Source organism: Mixophyes fleayi, chromosome 6, assembly GCF_038048845.1.
Source record: "Mixophyes fleayi isolate aMixFle1 chromosome 6, aMixFle1.hap1, whole genome shotgun sequence".
NCBI classification, from domain to species: Eukaryota; Metazoa; Chordata; class Amphibia; order Anura; family Limnodynastidae; genus Mixophyes; species Mixophyes fleayi.
In genome coordinates this window covers 182,741,826-182,768,680 of record NC_134407.1, presented here as the reverse complement: position 1 = coordinate 182,768,680, position 26,855 = coordinate 182,741,826, and the positions used below count along the sequence as shown (strand labels likewise).

The window sequence follows — 26,855 nt, the reverse complement described above, 5'->3', positions numbered from 1 at the left end:
TGATCTTTTCTCAGGACCTTTCTTCTCATCGTTGTCAAGTAGCGGAGGTGCTCAATAGACTTCGCAAGAACAACTTGTTTTGCAAACTCGAGAAATGTTCCTTCGAGACATCTCACACGACCTTCTTGGGATACATTGTCTCTGGTTCCAGTCTCCAAATAGACCCAAGTAAAGTCAGTGCCATCCTGGAGTGGCCTCAAAGCTATCCAACGCTTCCTTGACTTCACCAATGATTACAGACAATTTATTCGGGCTTATTCGAGCCTAGTGGCCCCCATAGTGGCACTTACTCGGAAAGGAGCAGACACCAACATTTGGTCTCCAGTGGCTGTTGAGGCATTTACCACTCTCAAGGAAGCTTTCTTCTCAGTTTCTCTTCTTAAACAACCTGATCCCTTCTTACCTTTTATTGTGGAAGTCGATGCCCCATCTGTAGGAGTAGAGGCAGTGCTATCTCAGTACTCCTCTCCAGGAAAGAGTGCTCATCCCTGTACATTCTTTTCTCGTAAGTTTCTTCATGCAGAAAAGAACTACGCAATTGGAGAAAAAAAACTTCTTGCTTTCAAACTGGCTCTCTCTGAATGTAGATACCTCTTGGAGGGTTCAAAATTTCCTGTTACTTTTATCACCGACCACAAGAATCTACTTTACTTTCAATCAGCTCAATGTTTAAACCCTCGTCAAGCACGCTGGGCCCTCTTTTCCCCCAATTTTAACCTGCACATCACTTTTAAACCAAGTTCCAAGAAAAAGAAGGCTGATGCCATTTCACAAGCATTTCTCCACGAACCAGAAGCTACCGAACATTCCAGTTGTCCCATCCTGGATCCAAAATCACTGCTACTCACCACAGTGACTTTTTTTGCTTAGACCCCCTCCTGGCAGGACCTTCGTTCCACTCTCTCTACGAAGAAAACTGCTTCAGTGGTGCCATGCCTCGCGCTTCTCTGGCCATGCCTGTATACAAAGGACTACCGAGTTTGTTTCCAGGACCTATTGGTGGCCTACTCTCCATTCTGATATCAAACAGATTGTTTCTGCCTGTAACATACGCTCACAAGACTCCTTGTTTAAGCCCTGCTGCCCAACTTATGCCTTTACCTCTTCCAACCATGCCATGGTTATACAACTCCATGAATTTTATTATGGACCTACCTCCTAGCAAAAACTTAAACATGGTCTGGATAGTCGTAAATTGATTTTCTAAAATGGTCCACTGCATGCCTCTCATCGGTCTTTCTTCTGCTACCCAGCTGGCCCAGCTGTTTGTTAAAGAAATCTTTCGGCTTCATGGTTGCCCCTTGGAAACTGTTTCAGATCATGGAGTTCAATCTACATCCATATTTTGGAGGTTTCTTTATAAACTTCTCAACATTCAACTCAACTTCTCCTTTGCTAACCACCCGCAATTGAAAGGATGGACGGAGAGAGTAAATCAAGATCTTGAGACTTTCATCTACATCAGCTTCTCAAGACAACTGCTCCAATCTCCTACCCTGGGTGGAATTCGCTCAAAACAACCTCTTTCACGAGTCCACCTCCTCCACGCCATTCTCCATTGTGTATGGCCAACACCCCAATCTTCCCAGATTTTCAGCCTTCCCACGCACTCAGATGCCTGCTGTTGATAGCCTTCATTGGGACTTTGTCTCCATTTGGTCTCAGACCCTCATCAACCGCTTCTCCTCCAACAAGACTTCCCCTCCTTCGCTCCTCTCTGCACATGGGACCTGATTCATTAAGGATCTTAAATGAAGAGGATTCTTATTTCAGTCTCCTGGACAAAACCATGTTACATTGCAAGGGGTGCAAATGAGTGTTCTGTTTTGTACATAAGTTAAATACTGCTTGTTTTTTCATGTAGCACACACATATCAACTTTAAATTTCAGTGTACAAATAAGCTATCAAGTATTTGTGTGTTACATGAAAAAACAGGCAGTATTTAACTTGTGTGCAAAACAGAACACCCCTTGCAATGTAACATAGTTTTGTCCAGGAGACTGAAATAAGAATCCTCTTCATTTAAGATCCTTAATGAATCAGGTCCCATGGTGAGGAATTTGAGGTTAGTCAAATTCTAGAATTCAAAGTTTGCAGTGGCAGACTCAAATATCTGGTGGATTGGAAGGGCTTTGGAACGTGCCTTGATTGACTCTTCTGATATCCATGCTCCTATCCGAGTGAAAAAATTTAATTCTAAATTCCTCAAGAAACTTGGTCTTAGGTGTTCAGTGCCCACCTTTAAAAAGGGAGTATTGTCACAGCCCGCTCCCACTGACCCCCGGGAGCTCCCCGACCTTACTTATCAGTCCTTTGTGCTCCTCCAGGATAGACGCAAGTCTTCTCTTCAGCGCCATCGTAACGCGTCTGTGCATGCGCAGACCCCGCGTCTGTCAGTATTTTTATTCATTCACTTACTCCCTGTGGACCAATCAGTTCCTTTGCAGATCTTCAATTTTGTTCCCTGATCAGACCTGCACCCGCTGGCTCCGGTTTGTATTTCTGCAGTTCATCGTTGTGCTCAATGCTGTTGCAGAGCATCTCCTTTTGCTAAATCCACAGCCCCCTGGACGCACACCTATTGTATACCTGCAGTTTATCACTGTTCTCACCGCTGTTGCAGAATATCTCCATCTGCTAAACTCTCAGCCTCCTGGACGCACACCAGTTCTTTCAGCTGTTCCCGTTTCCTGTACCTTGGTTCTCACCTCAGACTCGCCTGTTACCTTCCGTGAGTTCCGTGACCTGCAGTTAGGGAGCTGCAAAGTCCTGCTTGTGATGTTGGGTGTATCAAATTCTGGGCATTAAAGCTTTTGTTTTATTATTTTTTTCAGTAATTTGACACAATTACCTTTGTTTGCATCAGATGTGGCCTTCATGTACCGTGTCCAGGTTTGGTGTCTGGAAAATGGTTTCAGGCTAAGGTGTGCTGAGGACCCCCAGAAGTGTAAAGGCCTGTTAGTACCTGACCTTACTTGTATTACATCATATACCATTATATTACTTTGACTAGTTGATGTATTTTTTCACTTTTTTATTTTATCCAAATGATCCCAAAATCACCCTACTTGAAATAGAAGAAAACTTTTTTAAACCATGACACTAAGTTCATTTAGATTTTCAGGTTTTGTCTTAAGTAGACTCAATAAGGATGTCCCAACTGCCAAATTATGTATATATATGTATATATCAGATAACATAAACTTACTTTTTTTATCCTAATCGGATCTCTGTGCACACATTATAAGAGCTATAAATGTGATTAAAGTTGTTTGCCAGCTTTTAAGCCACTAAATCTTTTGCCTTGTTTGTCGCCTTATCTTTTATAAGTAAATGAGAAAATAGCTATGGAAATTTAAACACAGACACATTTGTAGATACAATCATTAGTTTTATTTTTTTCTTGGCAAGTTAAACATTTTTGCATAAATAGAGATTATATATTTATATATATTACCTGATCTATCTTTATTTGCACAAGTCTATGTACAGCAAATACAGGGCACACCAGGAAATGGGGCATCACAGTTTCATTGAACTCTATCATTGGCAGAAACCTGCATAAAGAAACACTACACACTCTTCTAACCTGTAAATTGTAAAAACATTTTTAGGCTGGATGGTTGGATAAAAACATTTTATTATATGTGTCCCTTTAAATGCAGTGTACCAGGAATCCCTCTACTTATGTAGACAAGATCATTGAAACACCTACCTATGCTTTCATACATTCAACTACACTGTGGACGTGTAATCCCCAAATTATTGCCAAAGTTAGCAGTGATTACGCAAAAAAATAAATAAAAAGAAAGGGAAAAAATGCTCAGCACATTGTAATTATGCTGGTACAGGTCCAAAAAATGTGTTTTCTTCCATAGGGCTCCTGGTACCAAAATCAAATTAAGACCAGTAAATCCACTTCTTGGTTGCAGTAGTTTGCAAGAAAAAAAACAACATATAGAAGATAATATCTGGGGCTTGATATAATACAAGTGTGATATTGCAAGAAATAGCTACTAAAATGTGTACATATCAATGCAGTGATAAAACAATATTATTTGCCGGTTTTATTTAGACTAACTCAGAGTTCTTCTATTTAAGTTCATCGGTTGGGCTAAACACAATGGAAGTAGCCTTGTGTAGGTTGAATCAATATTTACGAGAATGCAGCCAGTCACTAGAACCCAGTGACATCTTTAAGGAATAATGTGCTTTGTTTCTAGTAATCTGATTGGCTGAATATTGGATCAGCCCAGAGTGGCGGCCTTCATTGTGTTTAGGCAATAGAAACACTTTAAGAATTATTTTCTCTGCACTACACATATCACATTAATTTTTCCTTACAAGACAAGATGGCTGCCACGTAAACTCAAATATTAAACACAGGTTGACAAAACATTTATGTCATTTTGCTTCTGTACACAAGTAAAAAAAAGTAAAACAGCCCCTTAGACACTAATGATATAACAATATATATCTTTGTGCATATACTTCACAGCTGCCGAGCAAACAGTTTACAAATCAGGAGCTTTAGCGCTGACATAGGTAGTATATATTATTGTATATTAATACTATATTTTACTAACCAATTTTATTTAAAAATTGTAGACCAAAAGGCAGTTTTTTTGTGTGTGTAAATATGTATAAACACCACATACAAAAGAAATGCTTAAAATGGCAGTTTTGCAGTAAAAGATTTTCATTACAAAATAAATCTTGCTATCTAACTACGTACTATTTGAATAGATACAATATCAGAGCAGATGATTGGCTGTGGGTATGAAATGGGATTTGGATCAACCTGGAACACAGAGTATACTAAGAATAAAATGATCGACAAACAGTATACTCTGGGCAGCCCACAATGGTATTTGTTGTATTAATTGTTACATGAAAATTAGGTGGTGTCTATTTAGCACTGGTACACAAATTTATTAACAAGTCAAAGAACAACTGAGCGTTTCTTTTGGCATCTGATGGGGAATATAGTAACGTTTTTTTTCCTTTTTTGTAGAGAATGATATTTGAGAGCTTGTTAGTTTGGGGCTCACAAGTGGGTCCCATTTGAATGGCTACTTTGTGCCTGAGCCAATTGATGAATCAAGCCATTTGTTAAAAAAAGAAAAAAAAGTGGTTAGTAGCCTTATGTGGTAACCAGCTTTGTGGCAGTGAAACTGTGGGAGAACTCAACGCCGTTCTTTATGTATGTCTGTCTAATTGCAAAGTAAGTAGTCTTTTGAATTAAAGCTGTCCTCACGCTAAGATCTGTTCATTTGGTGAATCGCTGAATAGCGATCCTACCTCACAGAGATTGCAGAAATAATAAAAAAAACACAACAAGGCATAACTAAAATAATTGTTCTATTTGTTACAATTGTTGAATTTGTTAAATTCTAAATGCACAAAAAACAACCAAACATGTATTATGCAATCTCAATAAATGAGGTGGGCTATCAACAGAAATTGCAAAGATTCCGCAGCAAAGATTCAAGTTAATGTCTGCTCATTCAGACCAGGGTTATACAAAGCTTTCCTTAGGACAACTGTGTAACCACTCCATGCCACAGGTGAGCTGTGCAGTCTGTGAATTGTACTTTAGTGGTAGCTAATGAGTAAAGGTTGCCCATAATATAACTGGATTTAAAGAGCTTGAAACTAATGTGTGGCTCATTAACATCACTTTCATCATCCCTGCCTAGGCTACATTTTGGCACAAATTCAGAGTACAAAGGAAGACATTTCATAGATTTGATTCTAGGTGTTAAAACACATGATATACAGAATGCTGCTTCTACAATACTTTAAAATAACACTCAATTAACAATCAATGTCAACAATATCTTTTTTGAAGGACTGGTGAGATTTGACAGGTTCTGATAAATTATTATGTTCGAGGATTCTTGGGTTCACTTAAAACCATTCACCATGAGCAAATATTTCCTAGTTCATAGTACGCTGGGTCAAAAAAAAATAATTCAGAATTCATTACTTTATTATAGGGATGCTCCAAATCCAGGATACGGTTGATTTATAACCCAGATCCTTATTTCCCGGTAATTTTAGTGCACAGTTCTTGTTTGCATGAACAAAATTACAGCTATCATTTTAACAGTTATATTCCTCCTGCTTCATTTATAGTTTGCCATTTATGGCTTTGATTTGGTGAAGTATGCAGCGAAATCTCTTGAAAAAGTATTCGGTATTGATGCTGGAATAGGTTTGTTCATACTTCATTTTGTACCTCTGGAAGCAGGTAGCTTCTCTCAATGCCAGTGGTATTTGTGCAATGTAAAGAACACATGACAATTAAGTAGTTAAGTCGATTTAAAAGAAAGATGGTCACTACCATTTTCTTCTGTCATCATCTAGAGACAAGGTTTATATGACAGTTTCAGGATTTTGCAGACAAATGGTGTTTGTCCTTTTTCTTATAATACTGTAGTAATTGTTACTTGTGAGTCTGCTTGTTTAAGGGTAGTAAAGTATGGGTAATAATTTTACACTAATAGCACATCTGTGTGTTCTACCTTCGGTTTACTTCTGCTACTACTGTAGACACAACGGACCCAAGTTGTGTACGGTATATTTTGAAACTTAGCAGCTAAGCAGACACAATAATAAGATTATGTTTGTAAAAATGACAAGAAACTGTTTGCATTACAAGGCACAACACAAGCATAAAATGCATGTCTATTAACCCATTTTAACTCTCTGTCCTGTAACACAAGTTAGAGAGTTGCAGATTTGGCGATGTTGGTGTGGTCTCTATAATTATAAGGTCAATAACCAAGATTGTTCCATGTACCACCGTCATGCCACTCTACTACTGCAAAGCTGCTGACTGGTCCATACAGAGGGTGTAAAGGCCTGTCTCAACGTTATATACAACCAATCAATATATTTCATCCAGCAACGTCATTTTCCCGGGTTTCCGGTGTCTTGGTTGACATTATGTCCGTGTGATTGTGCTTGTTAATCGGTCATGATGTGCACAAAGGATGTTGGGAAAACCCCTCTTCTGTGTAGCTGTCCATCAATGTAGCCATTCTAAGGGGAAAATAAAAGCAGGGAATGAGTCGTGAGTTCCAAGCGGTTATAATACAGCAGTTTTATTAATATCGTATTTCTTTGCACAGGATGAGGAACAGTGAGTGCAAGAGTATCCAAGAGGAGAATGTGGAAAGTTACGGACTGTAGTTTCTGACAAAGTAAGTGCTCATGTCTGACCACTGGTCTAAAACCAGTCAAGTAACGATGATTTTACAAGTAATCTGGACCTATGTTTCAAATCCTATCTATATTTCAAGAGGTGGAAAGCCAAAAGACGCAGGAAAAGTTTTGCACCTAATATAATTAACTAATAAACACACAAATATATGCATTTAAACTTCTATACCTCACAATTGAATACAGTGTCTATCAGAAGTAATTAACTTACAATTAATGTAAGTGTATTTATTTACAGTAGTCACCAGTGCTTATTTTGTAAGAAAAAAGGTGGCGGATCTCACATGACGTAGTCAGTCACTGTACACACACTCACACAAGGCAGTTGTGTAACGCAGTAAGCACACAGCGCGCGACCACACGACCAATCACAAGCTGAGCAGCGCCACAAGCCGAGCAGTGGCATCACAACCAGCGTGGACGAAGTACGCATGCATCGTACTGGACACACAAGCAGCCCGCATGCACCGTTTTAATGATTTTGCCGCTGACCTACTACTCTCGACAGGGAGATTCAAGTCCACGTGGACCAAACATCAAATGTTCAAAGGTTACTTTTAAAACTTGTAAAATCCGTCAAAAAAAAGGTACTGGAACTCAGTTCTGTGAGTTCTATGACAAAAAAAAGCACTGGTAGTCACCAAGATTTGGTTAAGAATCTATTGTCATTGTCTGGGGACACACAGATCAGCAGGAGATGAAGTAGGTGAGGTTAGAACCAATTGTAGCCAATAAGATTTCATCTCTATCAACTCCTATGTTTCCATGTGAAGGCAAGTTTGAATTGGGAGGAACTAAGCTGATCTTTAGCCAATCTAACCTTCTAAACATTTACCACAACAAAGAATAGTGATGTGAGGTTTTCACTTTTTGCTGTGCTAAATAAACAAATGTGCAAAAATATATCTAGCTGGTTCTTCTGTTGAACAGAAAATATTGTTATGCTGTTTTAGTGAATATAGAGCTGTTAAACTAATCAGTGCAGAGAATACACAGGATTTGACAAACTTGAATCTGGCCCTGGAATTCTGCAGTCTGGCATTTTCAATAAGGTCTGGAGTTATTAAAATTATCCAGCAAATGTATATTTTTCTGAAATATATAATTTATGAGATTTACAATTTTAGGTGTTACATCTAAAATGTTAACCCTGAAACCGATACCCAGTATAGAAAGTGAAGGAAGGTACCCCTGATCCCAGACAGCCTGCATAGTATGTAGGAATTGTAAATTGTCACTTGTATCAGGTAAGCTGATACTCTCTTCTACCAGGCTTTGGTGTTTGTCATAACTATGTACGATTTATGAGCATCTGATCAAAGAGATCCTCCACTCCATATTCTTGTTGAGGTCCAGAATACAGGCAGGTTCTTGCGTCATATCTCATGTATCGCCACTGCCATGATGGTCTCTGGGTGGATTGTATCTGACATGTACCCATCCTTTTTCTCTCGAAATATCAGTGTCAGCGGTTAGTTACTACTGCTCATGTTTCCCAGTTCTCCCAAGGCCGTCCTTTATTTCACCTGAAGTCTCACAATAATTATTTTCCTATAATATCAACTCCCGATGTCCCAAATTAGCGGTATAAGTGAGCAGAGTAACTGCTTTTATCCATTTAAATAGGCTGAAATGCTGATTATTAAATTGAAGACATGTGTGATGCTAATTCAAGAAAGCAATTAGTATGAAATAGAAAATATTATAAATAATTTGTTTATAGTGCTAACGGGTACCAACAAATCTGTCCAGCCCATTTTATAAATATCTTGGGAGAATAAGCAATAAAGTATCTCTTCTCATTGTTTCTTGGCTTTAGTCTATAACATACCAAATGTGTGCAGGTATGCATGAAAAAATAGCTTTTCATTTCATTCCTTCTCAGGAGGAATGAAGTATTGTTTCAATGAGCTGTAAGGGTACCAATAAATCTGTCCACGTCTATATCTTATTTGGGACCTACGAGACAGTGTGGGCAGATTTTACGGCCTATGAAAACTCACATGAGTGTCCCGGGATTCTCATTCCAGAATTATGGGAGCCCTAACTACTATGGAGACCACATGACTCCTCCTTTCTTACTATTTAGCCCAATACCTGCTGCTGTGACCAGTGACCAGTCTGGCTGCTAAGTTGTTGTTTTTTTTTCTTTTAAATAAACACATATTTAAAGTAAGTCCCAGAAAGTCTTCTGGAACATTATTGGGCTTTCAAATTTTGGGAAAGTAATGGTTACTGTATACTGCTCTGCATATTAGATAGTCTCCACCACCATTGCATAAGCCCTTTCATCAGTAATAAAAACCTGCACTCAAGTTCTGATTCATGCTTGAGAACCAGAACCATAGCTGTAGGCCTGTTTCAAGGTGCTGTCTAGTTTACGCTCCAAACTCATGGTCACATGCTCATCAACTTGTACATGGCAGTGTAACTACAAACTACAACAACTTTTATTAAAATAATTTTTTTCTAGAAAATATATTTGTATTATAATTTTTTTTTTACATTTACAAGCTTTCAAAGTGACTGAAACAGCTGATTATCCACCACTAATACATTCCCCGATGGAGATGGACTTATAACAGTAAGGCATTGCTTTTTTGCATGTGTGATCACGGACAGTGATCCAGCAGTCAGAACGAGGGGTCCTCTGGTTCCAAACAGTGCTCCAGGTTATCCATATAATGATGGACAGAGGTGAGGAAGAAGTGAGAAGAAAAAGAAGGATAATAGAGCATGTGCATTCAATACCTTTAGTTTTAAAACATTCTAGATCACTGACACAGTCAGCAGCTGGGGGGGCTGCTCACACACGTCTATATACAAACGGACAACGGACAATGTGGCTTTCTGATTTTGGCTTCTTATGTATAACTCAATGGTCAGAAGACGTTAATACCATCATTAACTTTTGAGAACTCCACATTACGAATATGAATGAAAAGTCCATTATTGGTTCTACATCAAATATGTTCCTTCGAGTGGATTTGTGAATGGGAAAACTCTTTTCAGCTACTTACCCACCAGTTCTGATCCTCCTTTTCTGTCACTACAATAATTTCTCCTATACTAAACGTGAGCTCATCTTCTCGATCGGCTGTGCAGTCAAACAGAGCCTTCACCCGCTGGAGCTTCGGCTTGCTCTATAAATGAACAGATAAGCCATATATGTAGCATTAGATATTTCAAGGAAAGCTTTACCAATGTGTGCAGGGATAATGTGGGCTCATAACTAGATATCAACAGGCCTCTAATGTGTACCGGTAATGCAGTTTTCAGAAAACTAATATTAATAGTAATTAAATGAAAGTCTGAACAAAAGCCTAATTACTGTGTAAATGTATTAATACACATGTACCATTTTTTGAGGAAAATCAAGTATAACTGTGCCATAAATTCATTACATAAGTGATGGGCAACCTAATACACTTTGGGGGCCACATGGGGCGGCCCTCTAAGCTTCAGAAGGGCCAAACATTACCCTTCATCTAAGTATTAAGTTAAAACAATGCATTTAATCAAAGAAAGAGACCCCTATCTGTAATAACATATCATCAAACATTTCAAACAAGTGCTACAAACTATAGCAAACAATTCTGACAAAAAAGCAGGAAAGAGCTGGGGCTCGCCGGTGAATGGTCCGAGGGCCGCATGCGGCCCAAGGCTGCCTGTTGCCCATTACTGCGTTACATTGTGATAGACCATTAGTTTCTGAGTGTAGCCATCACACAGAACTGTTTTATATAACACTTTTGTTAAATTACACCAGTAAAATCCTCCACCTCCTCTATTTCAACAGCTAAAGTCTGGTCATGTTGCAGATGCAAACAGGATCATTTAATCACAGAAGGAGGGAAAACATACAACGCTCACCAGACTCATCCTCCGCGGCATCGGTAGAGGAGGCTCCTGGCTGGGGGGAATGACATGGTAGATTTCTTGCACAGATGATCCCGGAGATGTATTACTCGGAGTAGATCTTTGGTTTCCTGGTTTTGAATATAGCTCTGTCCTGTAATCAACTAGTAAACAGAGAGTCACACAAGTAGCATGCTTTACAAGTCACCTGAAACATCATCTGTATCTTGTATCTGTCTTCCGTGAAATCCCCGATATTGTCTGAAACGGCATCATTCAATGACAGGATGTATAGAAATCTCTATTGTATGTGTTGTTAGGGGGGAATGACACCATCAGCTACTCCCAGAACCTTTGTGCTGCAACATTTAGAGATTAACTGGGTATTGTACAGCCTAAAAATTGACAGGGATGTCCGGAGGTACTGATCTAAGCCAGCAAGAGGACATAAGAGAGACAATTAGAAAGTACAATTTATCAGGGCTTAGAATTGTGCTCCCAGGTGCTGAAGTACCACGTTGTTGGGCTATAAATATATTTGTAATACACCATTGCATAAACAGGGGCCAATCTAATACAAAAGCTGGCATAATTGTGATATGAAATAGTACAGGATGTCACAATCATTGTAAAAGAAAACACTTAAAAACAAAACAAAACAAATGAAAACAATTTCAAGACTATATAGATGTATTGTAAATTACGAAGAGTCTGTGAAAGACATTTTCAATCATACCTTTTGGTGGAATTTCTGGCACTTCATGTAGACTACTGAGCTTTGGAGATCCGATACTGTAGAGAGGCAGAGACAACAACTTACTCACTGAATGATAAATTATCTCACACTACAGTATTTCCACTTACAAACCATGGTTTTAACTCATTACATTGTCTATTCCATTGTGTCTTCTACACCCGAATCGCCTACATTGTGGAGCTGCCACATTGATTCTAGGCAGATTAATATTTACCTTGGTCTCCTGGATACAACGTCTGACTGGAGAAATTTGGACGGAGATGTGCAGGAGGATCCATAATCTAAGATATGAAGACAACATTTCCTTCATTCTAACACAGGTATAAACTATAGCCAAATATAAACACACTTACAGGTGCTTAAATAGCAGCTGTCAGCTACATACTGTGGGGGTGGCCATTTTGGAAAGCAGACTATACATTCACTAGGAATGCCACTGACACCACAGAGCTTCATGACCAAATATTTCTAAGGCACTGCTTCCTAGTGGATGAATAGGATGCTCTGTCGGGAATTTTGGGGCAAGCAGCAAGACCTCTGCCTACCCTGTATAAAGGGGACATACACTAAATAATAATAAAATGAGCTCTGAAACAGATTATTATTTATAGGATTCTAAGGTCTGCAAGGTAAGGACCTAGTATGTGAACATCACTATACAAATATTTTATTTAGGATATTTCCTAAACAAGGAAACATGGAAAAAATAACATCCATCCATTGTTACATTTTACCCATAGTTAAGAGCCTGACGGCAGCCCCCTTACCAAAATGGAGGTTGGACTGGCTGGACGGGCTGTGCGGGATGACGGGCGATGGCTCTGAGAGCGCCCTTTTGTGCTTTGTAGTCAGCGGAGGTGTGGCAGGCAGTTTTTTGGAGACAGGTGAGGGGCTGGCAGGAGGAGGTGGTGGGGGCACATTGGGTGCTACGAAAAAAAATAATTATATTATATTATATTAATTTTTGTACTTTTAAATCAGTGTTTCAATTGTTTATGCGCATTTATTTAAAACACATTCAGTTTATAAATTTCAATCTATTCCAAACAAGTGGCAAAAATATTACAAAAATGTCACACACCTTCAATTAATTTACAATGGATCTTAAACCTCAAACACAACCACATTAGTACATTACGGTGGACCTGCCACCAATGCGAATAGCGATGTATTCATTATCTAAACACTCATAACAACAGAATGCAAAATAAAAAATCCGCTCTCCCTCTCGTTCGCCTGGGAGAGTATCCAGGCGCTCAATATAATGAGACACATACACCAGTGTTATTTTCCTTGGTAGAAGTACCTCTGATAGGATTGCGTGGAGGCAATGGGGGTGTAAATGGAGTTGTTGGAGTCACTGCATTTTCAGAACAGGATTGTCCTCCGCCTGCATCATAGCGTGGGTCTTGAGAAACCTGAGAGGCGCGCCTTAAAAATGATGTAGGAGGTCCCCTGTCCGATAACTGAGCGCTGGGTGACTGGAAGCAACTATACGGGCGTAGCGTTCTCTCCTTCTTAATGGGGCCCAGCTGCATGGAAGCAGAACACAACTAGAAATGTTAAATGTTTAACTTTCTCATTTTATACATATAACAGATTATATCATACACAGATTATTAGTGAGTAGGACTGCACACACAGATGTGTCAATCTAAGGCATTTTGTTGCCTCTCGCTTGCTTGATGATTACCTCAAAACTCCCTACATGGCCATTCGTAACAGGAACCCAACACATTGTCAGGAATTATATTGGGTTCTACTAAACAGGCCACATTGGGGGTTCCACATTCCAGAGGGCCCTGGCTCCGATTTTAGGGACCTTATCTATGCCACTGGTCAGGGCTCTAACAACCAAATAAATTCTGACATTTGTCTCCTGATTTTTAGAAGATGAAAGCAATAAACTGACTGGTTGCTGGGATCACAGCACCTTTCCCAGTGCACATTGATAAACATGTCACCAGTAATACCAAAACAACAACAATAGTGTGCAGTAATACTCTGGTAGTTTCTGCACTGAACGTCTACATTCTCTAAAGTTTGCTCTGTAATACTTATTTACCTTCTCATCAAGATCATCGTCACTTTCATACATGTCATCCTGCCGCAGCCGCCACTCGTACTCCACGTGGACACGCATGTTAAATTGATTGTTCTGAGCTTGCAGCAGCTAATGGAAGGAAATTACAAGGAGAATAAAGATAATATATCATATTATAATATATATATATTTTTTTTCAAATAAAGCTACATAATAGAAATACTTCATTAAAGCATCTAACCACACAAGCTTGTAACACGTGTTTCCCAAAACAGAGGAAGGCGAGCAATAACATTTGTATTTCTGCTTGCGATAGAAATGTATATCCACTGCCTTTGTTCACCGATTAAAACCCTCAGCGGGTATGCTCACATATTAAGCTGTGCCCGTTCTCTTACCAGATCTTCACAAAGAGAATGCTCGAGTCGTTTGGCGATATCCAGTGCAGTTTCCCCAGCTTCATTTTCTGCAATGGTAAAATACAATGAGAGTTAATCTTTTTAAAAAGCAGGTACCCGGAAACACCCACTTCCAAAACAGAGCCATCTCTAGCACTACATGAGTATATGCACTGGCTGCACACTACAGGACAGTGTGATCTGCACACTCGGGTATGTTATTTATCAAAGCAGAGAAAGTTGGAGGAAGCCTTTTGTTTAAATCCACAGTAACAAAGTGCATGCACATAATCATGCCTACCTCATTTATTCAGGTCAGTGAAAGTTAACGCTCAGTATACTCCATGCAAACTACTGACTAATGCCAGCAGAGCTAGTCTATAAGTTACCAGAATCAACTGCAAGAGTCAGCAACAGTGGCTCATTGTACCTCAGCTCTAGTCAACTGTCTGGCTGCATTGTTCTGACTACTGGTCAAGCCCACAAATTGGTTTGTACACCAACATGTGGTAGTAACCTGGAGCCTGATTCATTAAGGATCTTAACTTAAGAAACTTCTTATTGTTTTGCACATAAGTTAAATACAGCACACAAATATCAACTTTAAATTTCAGTGTACAAATAAGCTATCAAGTATTTGTGTGCTACATGAAAAAACAGTCAGTATTTAACTTATGTGCAAAACAGAATACTAGTTTGCACCCCTTGCATTGTAACATGGTTTTGTCCAGGAGACTGAAATAAGAAGTTTCTTAAGTTAAGATCCTTAATGAATCAGGCCCCTAGTGTGTTAGAAATCAAAAAAGAGCGAGAGGTGAAATGACAGGTCTTCAGCAGTCCGCTGGGCACTCACTGATCTTTAGGTTGACTTTAGCCCTCAGGAAGAGTTTTATGCTCTCAGTTTTGTTGTACAGGCTGCAGTAATGGAGAGGGGTGTTGCCTCGGATTGTCTGCTTAACTAGATTTCCACTACAGAAAAAAATAAATAATATAAATGTTTTGGATAAATAACAGAATAAATGTTGTGTCAAATCAAAATGACATTAGGAAATCAGATCATTGTTTACCTGTTGTGCACCAAAAAGTCTACAATATGTAATGAAGTCCGGTCTGACAGTAAAACCGCCAAGTGCAGAATGGTCTCACCAGTCTCCTTAACAAGAACAAAATATTTATTCAGTTAACATCAGTAGTGAAAGCTATTCAAAGATATCTTAGCAGTACTGAAAGCCAAAAAACCTATTTGACATTACATAATCTGTAAACTAGGCAAAGAAAAGTTAAACTAGTATGTAAAAATATCACCATGGTAAATGAGAGACAAGTACAGAACATAATATAACAAAACATTATTATAATGAAAAAACAACATATGCGTTTCCTGTAATTATTACTACAATAGACCATCTGCTTATCTCGTTTGCTATGACAGCACAACACTTTGGGAATACACTATGTAAACATGTATATGTGCTCATATCTACACTCAGTGCTTGTCAAACACTACACAGACATTTGTCTATCTTTTCTTATACATAGCACCTTAACAAGTTTAAGAAGGAGCCCTAATGTTTGCAAAGTTATAACCAGTACCCAAGGGTGTAGCTCAGTGATGGCTAACCTGTGACACTCCAGGTGTTGTAAAACTACAAGCCCCAGCATGCTCTGCCAGCTATCAGCTAGTTATTTACTGGCAAAGCATGCTGGGGCTTGTAGTTTCCCAACACCTGGAGTGTCACAGGTTAGCCATCACTGGTGTCGCTAGAACTTTGGGGGCACCATAGCATTTTTTCTTATGTTCCCCCAAGGTTTCTAGGTAGGGACACCCTACGTCCTCTTCCCTCACTTTCGCTCTTGTTATTAGTACCTCTAATTGCTATTAAAATATATAATATAAAATATTGATAATATCCTGGAAAGCTATACCAAGAATCCATTAATGTCTGTAAATGTATAACACGTACCTTCATGACACACACGGTACACATGCCACAGGTGTGCCCTAAAGAATATTTCATCTTAATTTCATGGTCCACAACAACTTTCTCTCCCTCTATTGTTGATGTTGCAGACTGTGACATATATGTTATATGCAGAAAACAAGCATCCGAACAGCATTGTAAGATGTACTGCAGTTACCTGCGCTGGTTGAGGCAGTGGCTCTGTTAAATCAACCTTTTCTGCATAAGCCTGGATCAGTGCATAAATGTCTTTAAACCGGACGGCGTCCTGGAGCTCATGCAGCCGCGCCACTGGGTGTGTGATGCATCTTTTTGTATAGAGCCAGTGCACATACTTGGAATTTATGAAGTCTTTTCTGGTGGTCCTGGTAAATGCACCACAGAGAATTCCTTGTTAATTAATTACCCCCAATATCAGAGCTGCATTTTCCTGTCGTCATCGGTGTAGATATATTTTACACACAAGCGTTCCATCCAGACCAACACAATATAAAACTATTCAATGTTCTTAAAGCAACTTGATACCAATAATACTGACACAGAGTAAAAAGGAAAAATCCACTTATGGTAATATGGTCATTTAATGGCATAGATACCATGGGAAAGACTTTGGGCCTGAGTCATTAAGGAAAGCAAATCATAAATAAGGCTTAACTATGCACTTGGGCAAAACCATGTTAAATATGGCTGTCACAATCGCCGAATATCTGCAATTTGACGGATCCGCTCCTTAATACATTTACCCCTAGTGTCAGACTGAGGTATGAGGGGTAGACTAGAAAACCTAAATATAACGAATCACTGTACAGTTGAATGCAATATATTATACTATACGTTGCTCATATTTTAGGCTAGAAATACCAGAAACACTAACAAACCAATTAATAGACAAATAGCCAACAAACTAGACATGGCTCTGATACATTAGAGGGAATAAATACACTTTTCTCAACAGTTTCTTGTGTCATAGAAACCAACGGGGGCCCAACATTGGATTGCCTTATTTGAAGACCATTCTCAGTCTGCTGTGATATAATGTAAGTAAATATAATTGACAGACAGCATGATGGCCACCAACCCATCACCATAACACCAGTGCAATCCTGTAGATCCACCAGCGATATCATTGATTGTTATTACTTTTTTGTCTAGAAGATGCATATCTCATCAGCTCTTTTACATAGCGCTGTACAGAGAGCTCACTCACATCAGTCTAAATTCCCTAACACAGAGAGAGAGAGAGAGAGAGAGAGAGAGAGAGGGAGAGGGAGAGACCCTAGGGTCAATTCAATAGCAGCCAACTAAGCTTCTAGTATGTTTTTGGAGTGTGGGAAGAAACCGGAGGACCCAGAGGAAACCCACTGAGAACATGGTCGGGAATCGAACTCATGACCCCAGTGCTGTGAGGCAGAAGTGCTAACCACTAAGCCATATATGCAGTCTGACACACCATATATGCAGTCTGACACAACATGACACCATAGATTAGTATATAACATTAAGTAAAGTTTGTTTTTTAAAGTTTGTTTTTCTTTCTTGACAAAGACTTTGGAAAAGTTGAAACGCATTGGTTTTAATTCAGGCGGAAGCCAATTTCCGGGACACATACAAGTCAGGAGGATGAGATCTGTGAGGTCCGTGAGAGGGACTCGATTTTACAACTGTCCGCTGCTTGATGATATCAGATTCTTTGTACGGTTCCCAAACATGTTTTTATCATTGTTTTAAATAAAAGATAAAGCACCAGATTGCTTTTCTTTTTCTTTTATGTTTACCACGGGATCGAGGTCATTAAAAAGTGAAGAAGGGTATGATACCGTTTGGACGCTTTGGGATGTGCAGGATACATTGAAGTGTTCACAGACATCCGGTTGATTAGTGTTTGGCGTGCATATCATTTACCTCTTGTAGGTGTATACACAATCTCTCCCATAGAAATCCTTTCACACAAGTGGCTTAATGGTGTTATGCTATGTGAAGTTATGTTTTTTATGTAGATATTTGCTGCAATAGATTGAAAGTTTAACGGTGGTGAAATATCAACAGGTGCAATTGAAGGAAGCGCTTTATGTATGTTAAACCTCTTTGTTATACATCTGATTTAAAAACATGGTAGTACTTTTAAACATACAGGAGGCTGCAAGCCCTAGTGGCGGCCCAGACACTCAGAACTTGTTTTTGTCTTTAACCTTAAACAGTCCACCAAGTGATAATAAGATGCTGCACAATGAAAGAATCACAGAGGCGGATATACTCACATGGGGCTGTCTATAGTAGGTTTGATTGTCGGAGACGGGAGATTGGCCTCTACAATATCATTAAATCCGGAGTTACCAACATTTTTGCCCAGCTGAAAAGACAAATCAAACATGAGATATGAAGAAGCAGAATCCGTCATAAAGTACTATTGTGATAAGTGACACCACAATATTCTAAGTCCCATAAGCTCCAAGCAAGTGGCATTGCTGTCAAATAAACAGAATATTAGGCAGTACAGTGTGTGCCTAACTTACAAAGAACACCCCAATACACCTTACAAAGAACACCCCAATACACCTTACAAAGAACATCCCAATACACCTTACAAAGAACACCCCAATACACCTTACAAAGAACACCCCAATACACCTTAGCTTTGCACTGCAGTGCCCGGACAGTGCACATTAAGGCGCACAACTACCTTCTGGAAGACGTCTCTGTAAGCTAGAAAAGCACTTAGGTGTGCAGCGGTGTGGAGAAATACCAATGGAGCAAAAGTGCAAACATCACATCAAAGTCCAAGCTCCAATTACTTTAGTAACACAGTGGCAGAACTGTACATCGCCAGGCACAAAGCAAGATTTGGGTAGTGGCCCGGAGATGCCCCTCTAGCCTCTTAAGAACAGGAAGCCTCTTCAGAAGCCATGTGCTCTCTCCACCCCTTTATCTCATTCCAACAATTTCACATCGCAAAACGAAATCTTGGCTCTGCACCGCTCCATAATTCTGGGTACACCATCACTATACTAAAGAATCCCCTTACCCTCACTGCGGCCATCTTGCTCTACAAACATACATGTTATGATGGAAATCTAAGTACTCCTGTTCAAATCAAAGCACGCCATGCAACCAAAGCTGATTTGACCAAAGCCTCAATACTATTTAGTGTTACAAATCTATGATTAAAATAAGATCTATCGCTTTAAATTGCCACTATTTCAGGATTTATAGAAAAATACAAACTAAAATGATGGATACAAATATTTACAATTGTTCACTGGAAATATGATAATGAGTCTGGTTTGGCATGGTCACAGTGTTCTGGCATGAACGCTGATTAGGACTGTAATAACTTTTGAACAAGGCATCTCTTAATAGTGAGTGGAACTTCGATTCATGCTGCAACAAACCTCCAATAATATACACATATATTTGCTTATTACAAGTGGTTTAATCAGTTTAACATCACTTTTAATCAGTAATTTCCACACATCCCTAAAAGCCATGACAGCAGATTTTATGTAACAGTCAGGACATTATCACATTGTGCGCTCATGCTGTTCTCTTCAGCAAACAGATTGAGTGTTCGGTATATGCTGTGACCGACAGGCGACAATCAAGGCCATTGCAAAACTTACTCTTACTGAGGTAGTTATTTGTTTATGGGTCACTTCTTTGGACCAAGCTATACGAATAACAAACATACTGTAAATAACAACTGATAAATTAGTTACTGGTAAAGGAAGGATGAAGCACACCCATGTTGGAATCTTATGTAAAAGTACTGAATTTTAATGAGCTTTCACAGCTGTAGAGATAAGGCACAACCATCGCTAAATAATCCTGTGACCTTCACAATATAGATTTAATTTCCATTCTGCTAAACTTTGCTGCCATCTGCTGACTCAGTCATAAATGTCTCCTTTGTTAAAAATACTATTAATAATATTGTGGGTACAAAAGAGTGTCTAGATACACCCATCAGTTAGAACATCTTTGGATATGACTTGCTGCATAGTGTATGTATAATATTCATCTCTACCAACTTGGTATAATAAATTCTATCATTTTATCAGCCTTCTTGTCTACAATTCTCCTTCCATAGGAGAATTGTTCAACACAGACAATTGGTAGCTGGGGAATAAAATGGGGGTCGCTGAAGGTCATTTATGAAAAACAGCAAAAACACAATAATGCTATTTATGGCGCTGTGCCGGCTTCTCTGCACATGATGTTCCTGTCCCTTTCCTAAGAGGGCATGTGCTGTACTTGAGGAGCTGGTGGTTGTGTCAGCCCACAGAACTAGGCTGAACGGCAGATATTTCAGTACTAGATTAGTGCTTGAGCTGCAGGTCTTAATAGGTGGACCTGTGTCTTCCTTATTTAAATAAACTAAAAAGGGACATGACAGGATAACATTGTATGTGTTCTATTGATACCCGTCATTTTTACTTCCTTATCTAGATGTAAAACCATTTTCTTCATGGTAAATTCATTGGGGCTCCTTCAGAGGTGGGCAAATTTGCAATCTAAATATACTTAGAAAACATATGCACAAAAAACCCCAACATATTTATATGTATTTGTTGAGTTTGGCCCATCTCAATATGCGTCCAGCCCAAAAGCAGAGCCATTTGCACCAGGCGAACATCAGCCGTAACAAGTGTGTATACTTACGCCCCACGACACTGTGGAGACAGTGGCATGACTGTGTTTGTAAAATGGTAAAGTCACATTACCCTACTTGTACCCAATATAATGTACTGAAGCACACAATAAACACTTTTGTCCAGTTATTAATAAATGCTAAAGTTGCATTGCAAAATAAAACGTAAATTCAAATACAATTTAAATTTAATTAAACCCAAACATCTGTTGTTTTCCACTTTAAAAATGATATGGAAATCTTCTTTCCTGCACTAGTCCAACTTGATATGTCAATTGAGTAATGTAAACAGATGATTGAAACTCAATATCATAGAACCGCAATGCTAACGATTTAAGCACCATCACCTGGAAGTCAATCCGTTATCAGCCAATCAGAAGTAGCTAGCGCTGCTGATAGTCATCGTCATCATCATTGTGGATTATTGTAGTAGCTTTGAAGTCAATTTTTAAAATTACATTTTTATTAAAGACAAGGCCCATCGGGTTTGTATTTTAAACAAAATTGCCGTTTGAAGAAATTACTTCAAAGCGCCGGGAATTGGCGGTTCTGCGGAACCGCTGCATAGTAAATAAACCCCTTAGCCTTAATCTGGTACATACGCTCTTCTGCGTTACTTTAAGCTTAGCAAATTAATTATTTCTATTAGAGCAGTAAATACTAGCTATTTAGCTATTGAACAACAAAAAGTGATGCTTCTTGTTTTTTTCCTTTTTAGGAAGGTTCCAAGGTGCATTATTTAGCAGAGACATGCATGGAGGGGCTTGCTACAGGATTAAACCCATAATAGTGAAGTCAGTCGGCATTCAGCAAGAGTTTTCAGTGTTCAAGAAGTGTAAATCTGTCAGTAAAAGGAGTTCAACCACTACTAGTCCCAACTGTCCTAAAAAGTATATTACTGTGATCTTATGTGCTGGTCATTGCCACTATATACTGCTCTGTTATACAAAGTACAGGGGAGAGGTGCAGAGTGCTCCAAGTCACTATGCTGCTTTTCCCTTTCCCAAAGGTTGGAAACACTTCATTCAACACAAAACTGTTTTTCCATTTACAAAGTTTATTGTCAACACTGCAATTGTGCTGAGAGTAGAACTGCACCTTCACAGAAATCTATCTTGCAGGCAGATTTGTTTATTTTCTTTGCCTTTTGTAAAGAACATAAATAAGCTCAGGATGGTGCGTTGGATACAATTGTACCGTAATGAAAGGAATCTGCCTGAGCGATACAATTCTGTAAAGATGGGGTTCCCCTTCTGCAGACCCATATAAGGGCTGTCTTTCTTCTTACCAAGAGTTCTGAGGTTCCGAGCTTGTCCAGGGAGAGTGACTGAATACGAGAATGATGGACGCCAAGGTCTCTATGTACCCCAGAACATTCAATGCACGTCAAGATACCCAGATTGATAGACAGCCATGTTGGATCTGGTGGAAACATACATACAGCAAATTGATAAAACATGCCCAAAAGCACAAAAACGCCAATTGTAAGACAAATGGAGAATCACATACAGTTTACAGGCAAGTTATTATATTGGTGTAGTAATCACATCACAGCAATCTAAGCAGAACAATAGGTTTCCTAGTAATTCCTTATTTACAGTGCAAATAGAGAAGTGATAGGTCTCGAGGTGCATTTGTGGCCGTTGAAAAATCCCCAGCAGGTGCTTTATAAAAAGGAAAAATCACGGATTACCTTTGCATCTGTACGCGGGTGCCTTTCGATACCAGACGTAACAGCTCGGACATGTTTATATGTGCAGTGAGAAACCAACTGAATAAACTATAAAACTTCCAAGAAAGTAGCTCCTGAAATACTGTGGGAGCCTTGGTTGGGTAAGATATAGCAATTGCCTCTGTATGCAAAAGTGAGCTAGGTCTTCCATTCCTCTAGAAAGAAAGGTAATCTAATGACAGCGTAGTTTTCCATTGCTCAGTTTGTTTTCCATATTATAACTATGCCTCACTTAGATAAGAAGAGTTGGTGACATTTATCACTAGTCTATAGGGACAGTATTCAAATAGGTCAAGACTATCAGGTCTCTGTCCACCAAATTCATTATAATGGGATCTATGACTATCGAAAAGTGTCAGTCATTGCGAGGTTTAGTATTTGAAGCTGTAATAACAGTAAAGGGAGGTGAACTAGCAGCAAATGCAGTAAAATATAGCATTAAGTGCATGGTAGACTATAGTACACAGTAGCTGCAGAACTTATATACTTATATCTGGCTCAGGGATATTAGTACAAATGTAATAGTCCTCCACCCAATATACCAAGCCTGGACTGTTAGTTTGTGCAGGAAATATGCTACTATAATCATTACATTCTAAAACCACTAAAACAAGGGTAATTCCACGGTTTCCATTGTTTGAATGTTTCTAATAAAAAGAGTGGAAAAATAGTTGAGTTTAGTTTTATATGTCATCTAGGCACCAGCAATTCTACTAAGTCTTCCCCAAGTTGAAGAGGCCGATGTTGAATTAGATTTCTCATATACAGCTCTAGACACAGCGCCACCTTGGGGATCATAATCAGGGACATTATGTGCTAAGATGTGAGCGTCTGTTAGTGTCTCTGAGCTGGAAACGATGGCGTGTCTGTCTCACCCGGTGCTCCACAGTCACAGCACACACTGTTCCCAGGCATACGTTTCATATCTTCAATAATGGCTTTAGTGAGATCTTCTATGCTGTTCTCCTCGCTCGGGCGTACTTCATGGAATGCCATGTTGAGAGCTTCCTGCTTGCTATTAGTTAGTACAGAGATCCACCTGAAACATTAGAAGACATACATATTACAAGATATGATGCTTAGATATATGTTTCTCCAGCCTTTATACTTCTACCCCTTGTGTAGACTAGAACTGTTTAATAAGTTATAATAATTATATACATCTGGGTCATGGGAATGAATAAGCAGTTTTCTGCATTTAACAAACCACATAAATACCTATCTGGGGTCCTCAGGACAGATCATGAATTTAGTAGTTTAATGCCAGTACATTGACAGTTTGTGTATTGAGCTACCTATTACCAGTTGGTCACGTTCATTATATGCCTATGTATGTGCAATTTTAGTAAAACAATCCCTTAAAAAGTGAGTCAGATTGTTGTGGGCGTACAAAGGCTTTGGCCCTAGCAAAATAATACTAATTAATACATGTCTTCACTCACGCAACACAGTCCTGGTCATCCTCTGCCAAGAAATGGTATGTCCGGTTATCTGCAAGTCATGAACAAAATGTGTTCGATTTTAGATATTTCACACTACGTTCACAATAATATTAGATGCTATTGAATGTTCCATACAGATAGAATGTTTGATAACTCTTCTTTGTTTCCCTGTTAATCAGTAACACACCTCCCAAGGTTTCCCATATTAAAAAGTATAGTACTTCTCCCAACAATACAGTTTTGCCAAGTAAAGTGTATTTGTAATGTCTACTGATTTGCCTTTGGTTGAATATGAGAACAGCTCTGTTTACTCAAGTTGCTCTCTGTACTTTGCCATATTTCATTAAATTTCAGTTTCATATCCTACTCACTGCTTAAGTACTGTAATACCAAACTTACAGATATACTGGCAATGTATGCTATAGCCAGGGGCGCCGAGCTGCTACAAAGTGGCCTGGTCCTGCCTGTGTAGTGATGGTAGAGGCCCCGAGAAGTATCTATTGTCCTGGCTATAGCATAATTACTTTACATGCTTTACAGACCGCAGTTGTATAAAATTGAAGCAAAATATTTCCAGTATTATGTAAGTTTCTTTGCTATTGTATCTTCAGTAAAGTATCACCCACTTGGATTAAAACACACATTACAACCAGGAAACAAATGACATCTACATATAAATGAAAGATTAAAGATAGCAGACAGGGTAACATACGTGATATAAGGTCAAAGCATTTCTTGTCTTCCATATTAGGCTTCACTTGGCACGTCAACAGATTTAATTTGGCTGGTTGGCGGTTCGGCTGCAGAAAAACACAGATAATTAGTAAATGGCAAACCATGCATGTTACATTCTTTTACTGTACACCATAACTGCTGGGAGACTACGTCTTGCAGCTATAACTCTTTCAATAATAAAAAAGTGTTCCCAAATGTTACCCTTCAATCTTACTAACTTCAATTTCAAAGTTCCCCCCATTCCGCCTTTCTGAACACTATTAATACTTGTGATATTTATAGAGCCTCTGGAACCGAACACAGCACTCTAGATGAGGTCTTATCTGTGACACAATGGCAATATACTCTCCCTCTTCATATACAACCAACCACTCTACTGTCTTCTCGCTGCTAGACTACACTGCGGGCTCACCTTCACCTTAAACTACATCTTCAAGATCCCTTTCCTCTATTGTTATTGATATTATATCACCATTTATTCTGCATTGCACATGCATTATTTTACATTTTGATGCATGAAAACTAAGATTTTAAACTTCAGTCCATTCCTCTATTCCCTAAATCGCTACACATTGTAAATCACTTGTTTAATCCCTTTGTGGTTATCAACCCTTATACAAATCTTTGTATTAAATGCAAAATGACCACAAGTAATACCACCAATGAATACATTAAACAAAATAGGACCCAGGACTGATCCCCGAGACCAATCACCTGAGCTTACACCTTTTACTACAATACGCTGTCTCCGACCATTTAGCTCTATTTGAGTCATATCTCAAAAGGAGTTTCAGTTTCTGAATTAATTTATTGAGGGATAATGTATAAAATGCCTTCCTAACATCTAAATAAGCTATATTCGCTTATCCCTGATCTATAAATTTAGTCTAGTCTAAAAATCCACTAGCTTTGTTTGACATGATCTCCCAACAGGAAAAACAAATCCATGACTTGGATCTTGTAATTTATTTGACACTAATAGATAATATGTTTTTACATTCTTCGCCCTACTGTTGAGGTGAGACTCACAGGTCTATAGGCAACAGGTTAAAAGGTTTGGTTAATGGCGCTGCAAGAACTACTCTTAGGGGGCAAATCAGTTAGCCATGAACAGCGAATTTATTGCACAATTCGATCAAAATGCTTCTCTTCACACGTATTATGTTATTTGGCTAAACACGGACAAGAATTACGCTGCAGTCTATGACAAACATTTAACACAATTTGAGCTAGCATATTTATTATGGAAATTGCAATATTTGGGATCTACATACTGCAGCAATCTACTTTAGTCGCCTTAATGTTTATGAACCAAGTCCTAAGGAATCGCACACTACTATGGAGTAAAGATTCCTTTGGATTTCATCTACTTTGGAAAACAGTACTTTTGAGAGGACTGGATAACAGGTATCAGTACATTCTGAAACTCGTTGCTAAGCCTATTGTGTCTGAAGTGCTTATTTGTGGGTATTCCTGATTCACGAGTGTAAGCTGGGACAGTTCCATAAAGAACTGGATATGCTGAAAGCAAATTACATGTAGCGGAATGTTGGAATCCTGTGGGTATTTGAGATTCATCACTCCTTAAGAAATTTAATTGTCAGCATTTTTAGGGAGCATAGGTTCCATCACATCTGGAAATTGTGTGTGGTTTAGAGCTCTGGCGGTCTTAGTAGTAAACATTGGTTGACTAACATGGCATTTGTGTAGAGATAGTCTCTTAACAGAGGTTTTATAGATTAACACTGCAGTGTGAAAGGATTCAGCGTGTTTGCATCTTTTAAAGATTTTTAATAAACATTCTTGTTGTATTTACATCACAGACATAGGTTTTGCTTTTGTTTTGAGTTCATTTGTTAGCGCTATCATTTATTTTTCATATATTTGCAATATTTGCTTAAACAAATACTGAACTGGACCCATAACAGATATCACCATAATGGATATTGCAGCGAAAAGTGTCATTGTTTTTATCACCGATGCAGTCGAGTGATTCTCAGCTGCCACAGCAGAAAATATCCAGAAGCGTCACTTATCTCTATGGAGTTCCCTGT

General features: G+C 38.9%; 1 protein-coding gene across 1 annotated transcript in view; it reads right to left on the bottom strand.

The window, feature by feature from the left end:
• Window positions 1–3,372: 3,372 nt before the first annotated feature.
• LOC142094899 (arf-GAP with SH3 domain, ANK repeat and PH domain-containing protein 1-like) overlaps window positions 3,373–26,855 on the bottom strand; it is a 111,450-nt gene continuing 87,967 nt past the window's right edge. The window contains exons 12-28 of the mRNA XM_075177505.1: window positions 24,779–24,866; window positions 24,067–24,115; window positions 23,500–23,663; window positions 22,181–22,314; window positions 18,506–18,597; window positions 16,426–16,612; window positions 15,354–15,439; window positions 15,140–15,255; window positions 14,287–14,354; window positions 13,910–14,017; window positions 13,151–13,376; window positions 12,612–12,770; window positions 12,059–12,125; window positions 11,824–11,879; window positions 11,103–11,251; window positions 10,250–10,372; window positions 3,373–7,049 (exon numbers count right to left, since the gene is read on the bottom strand). Coding sequence (XP_075033606.1) covers window positions 6,975–7,049; window positions 10,250–10,372; window positions 11,103–11,251; window positions 11,824–11,879; window positions 12,059–12,125; window positions 12,612–12,770; window positions 13,151–13,376; window positions 13,910–14,017; window positions 14,287–14,354; window positions 15,140–15,255; window positions 15,354–15,439; window positions 16,426–16,612; window positions 18,506–18,597; window positions 22,181–22,314; window positions 23,500–23,663; window positions 24,067–24,115; window positions 24,779–24,866 — 1,947 coding nt within the window. The 3' untranslated portion in view covers window positions 3,373–6,974. The remainder of the gene's footprint in view (window positions 7,050–10,249; window positions 10,373–11,102; window positions 11,252–11,823; window positions 11,880–12,058; window positions 12,126–12,611; window positions 12,771–13,150; window positions 13,377–13,909; window positions 14,018–14,286; window positions 14,355–15,139; window positions 15,256–15,353; window positions 15,440–16,425; window positions 16,613–18,505; window positions 18,598–22,180; window positions 22,315–23,499; window positions 23,664–24,066; window positions 24,116–24,778; window positions 24,867–26,855) is intronic.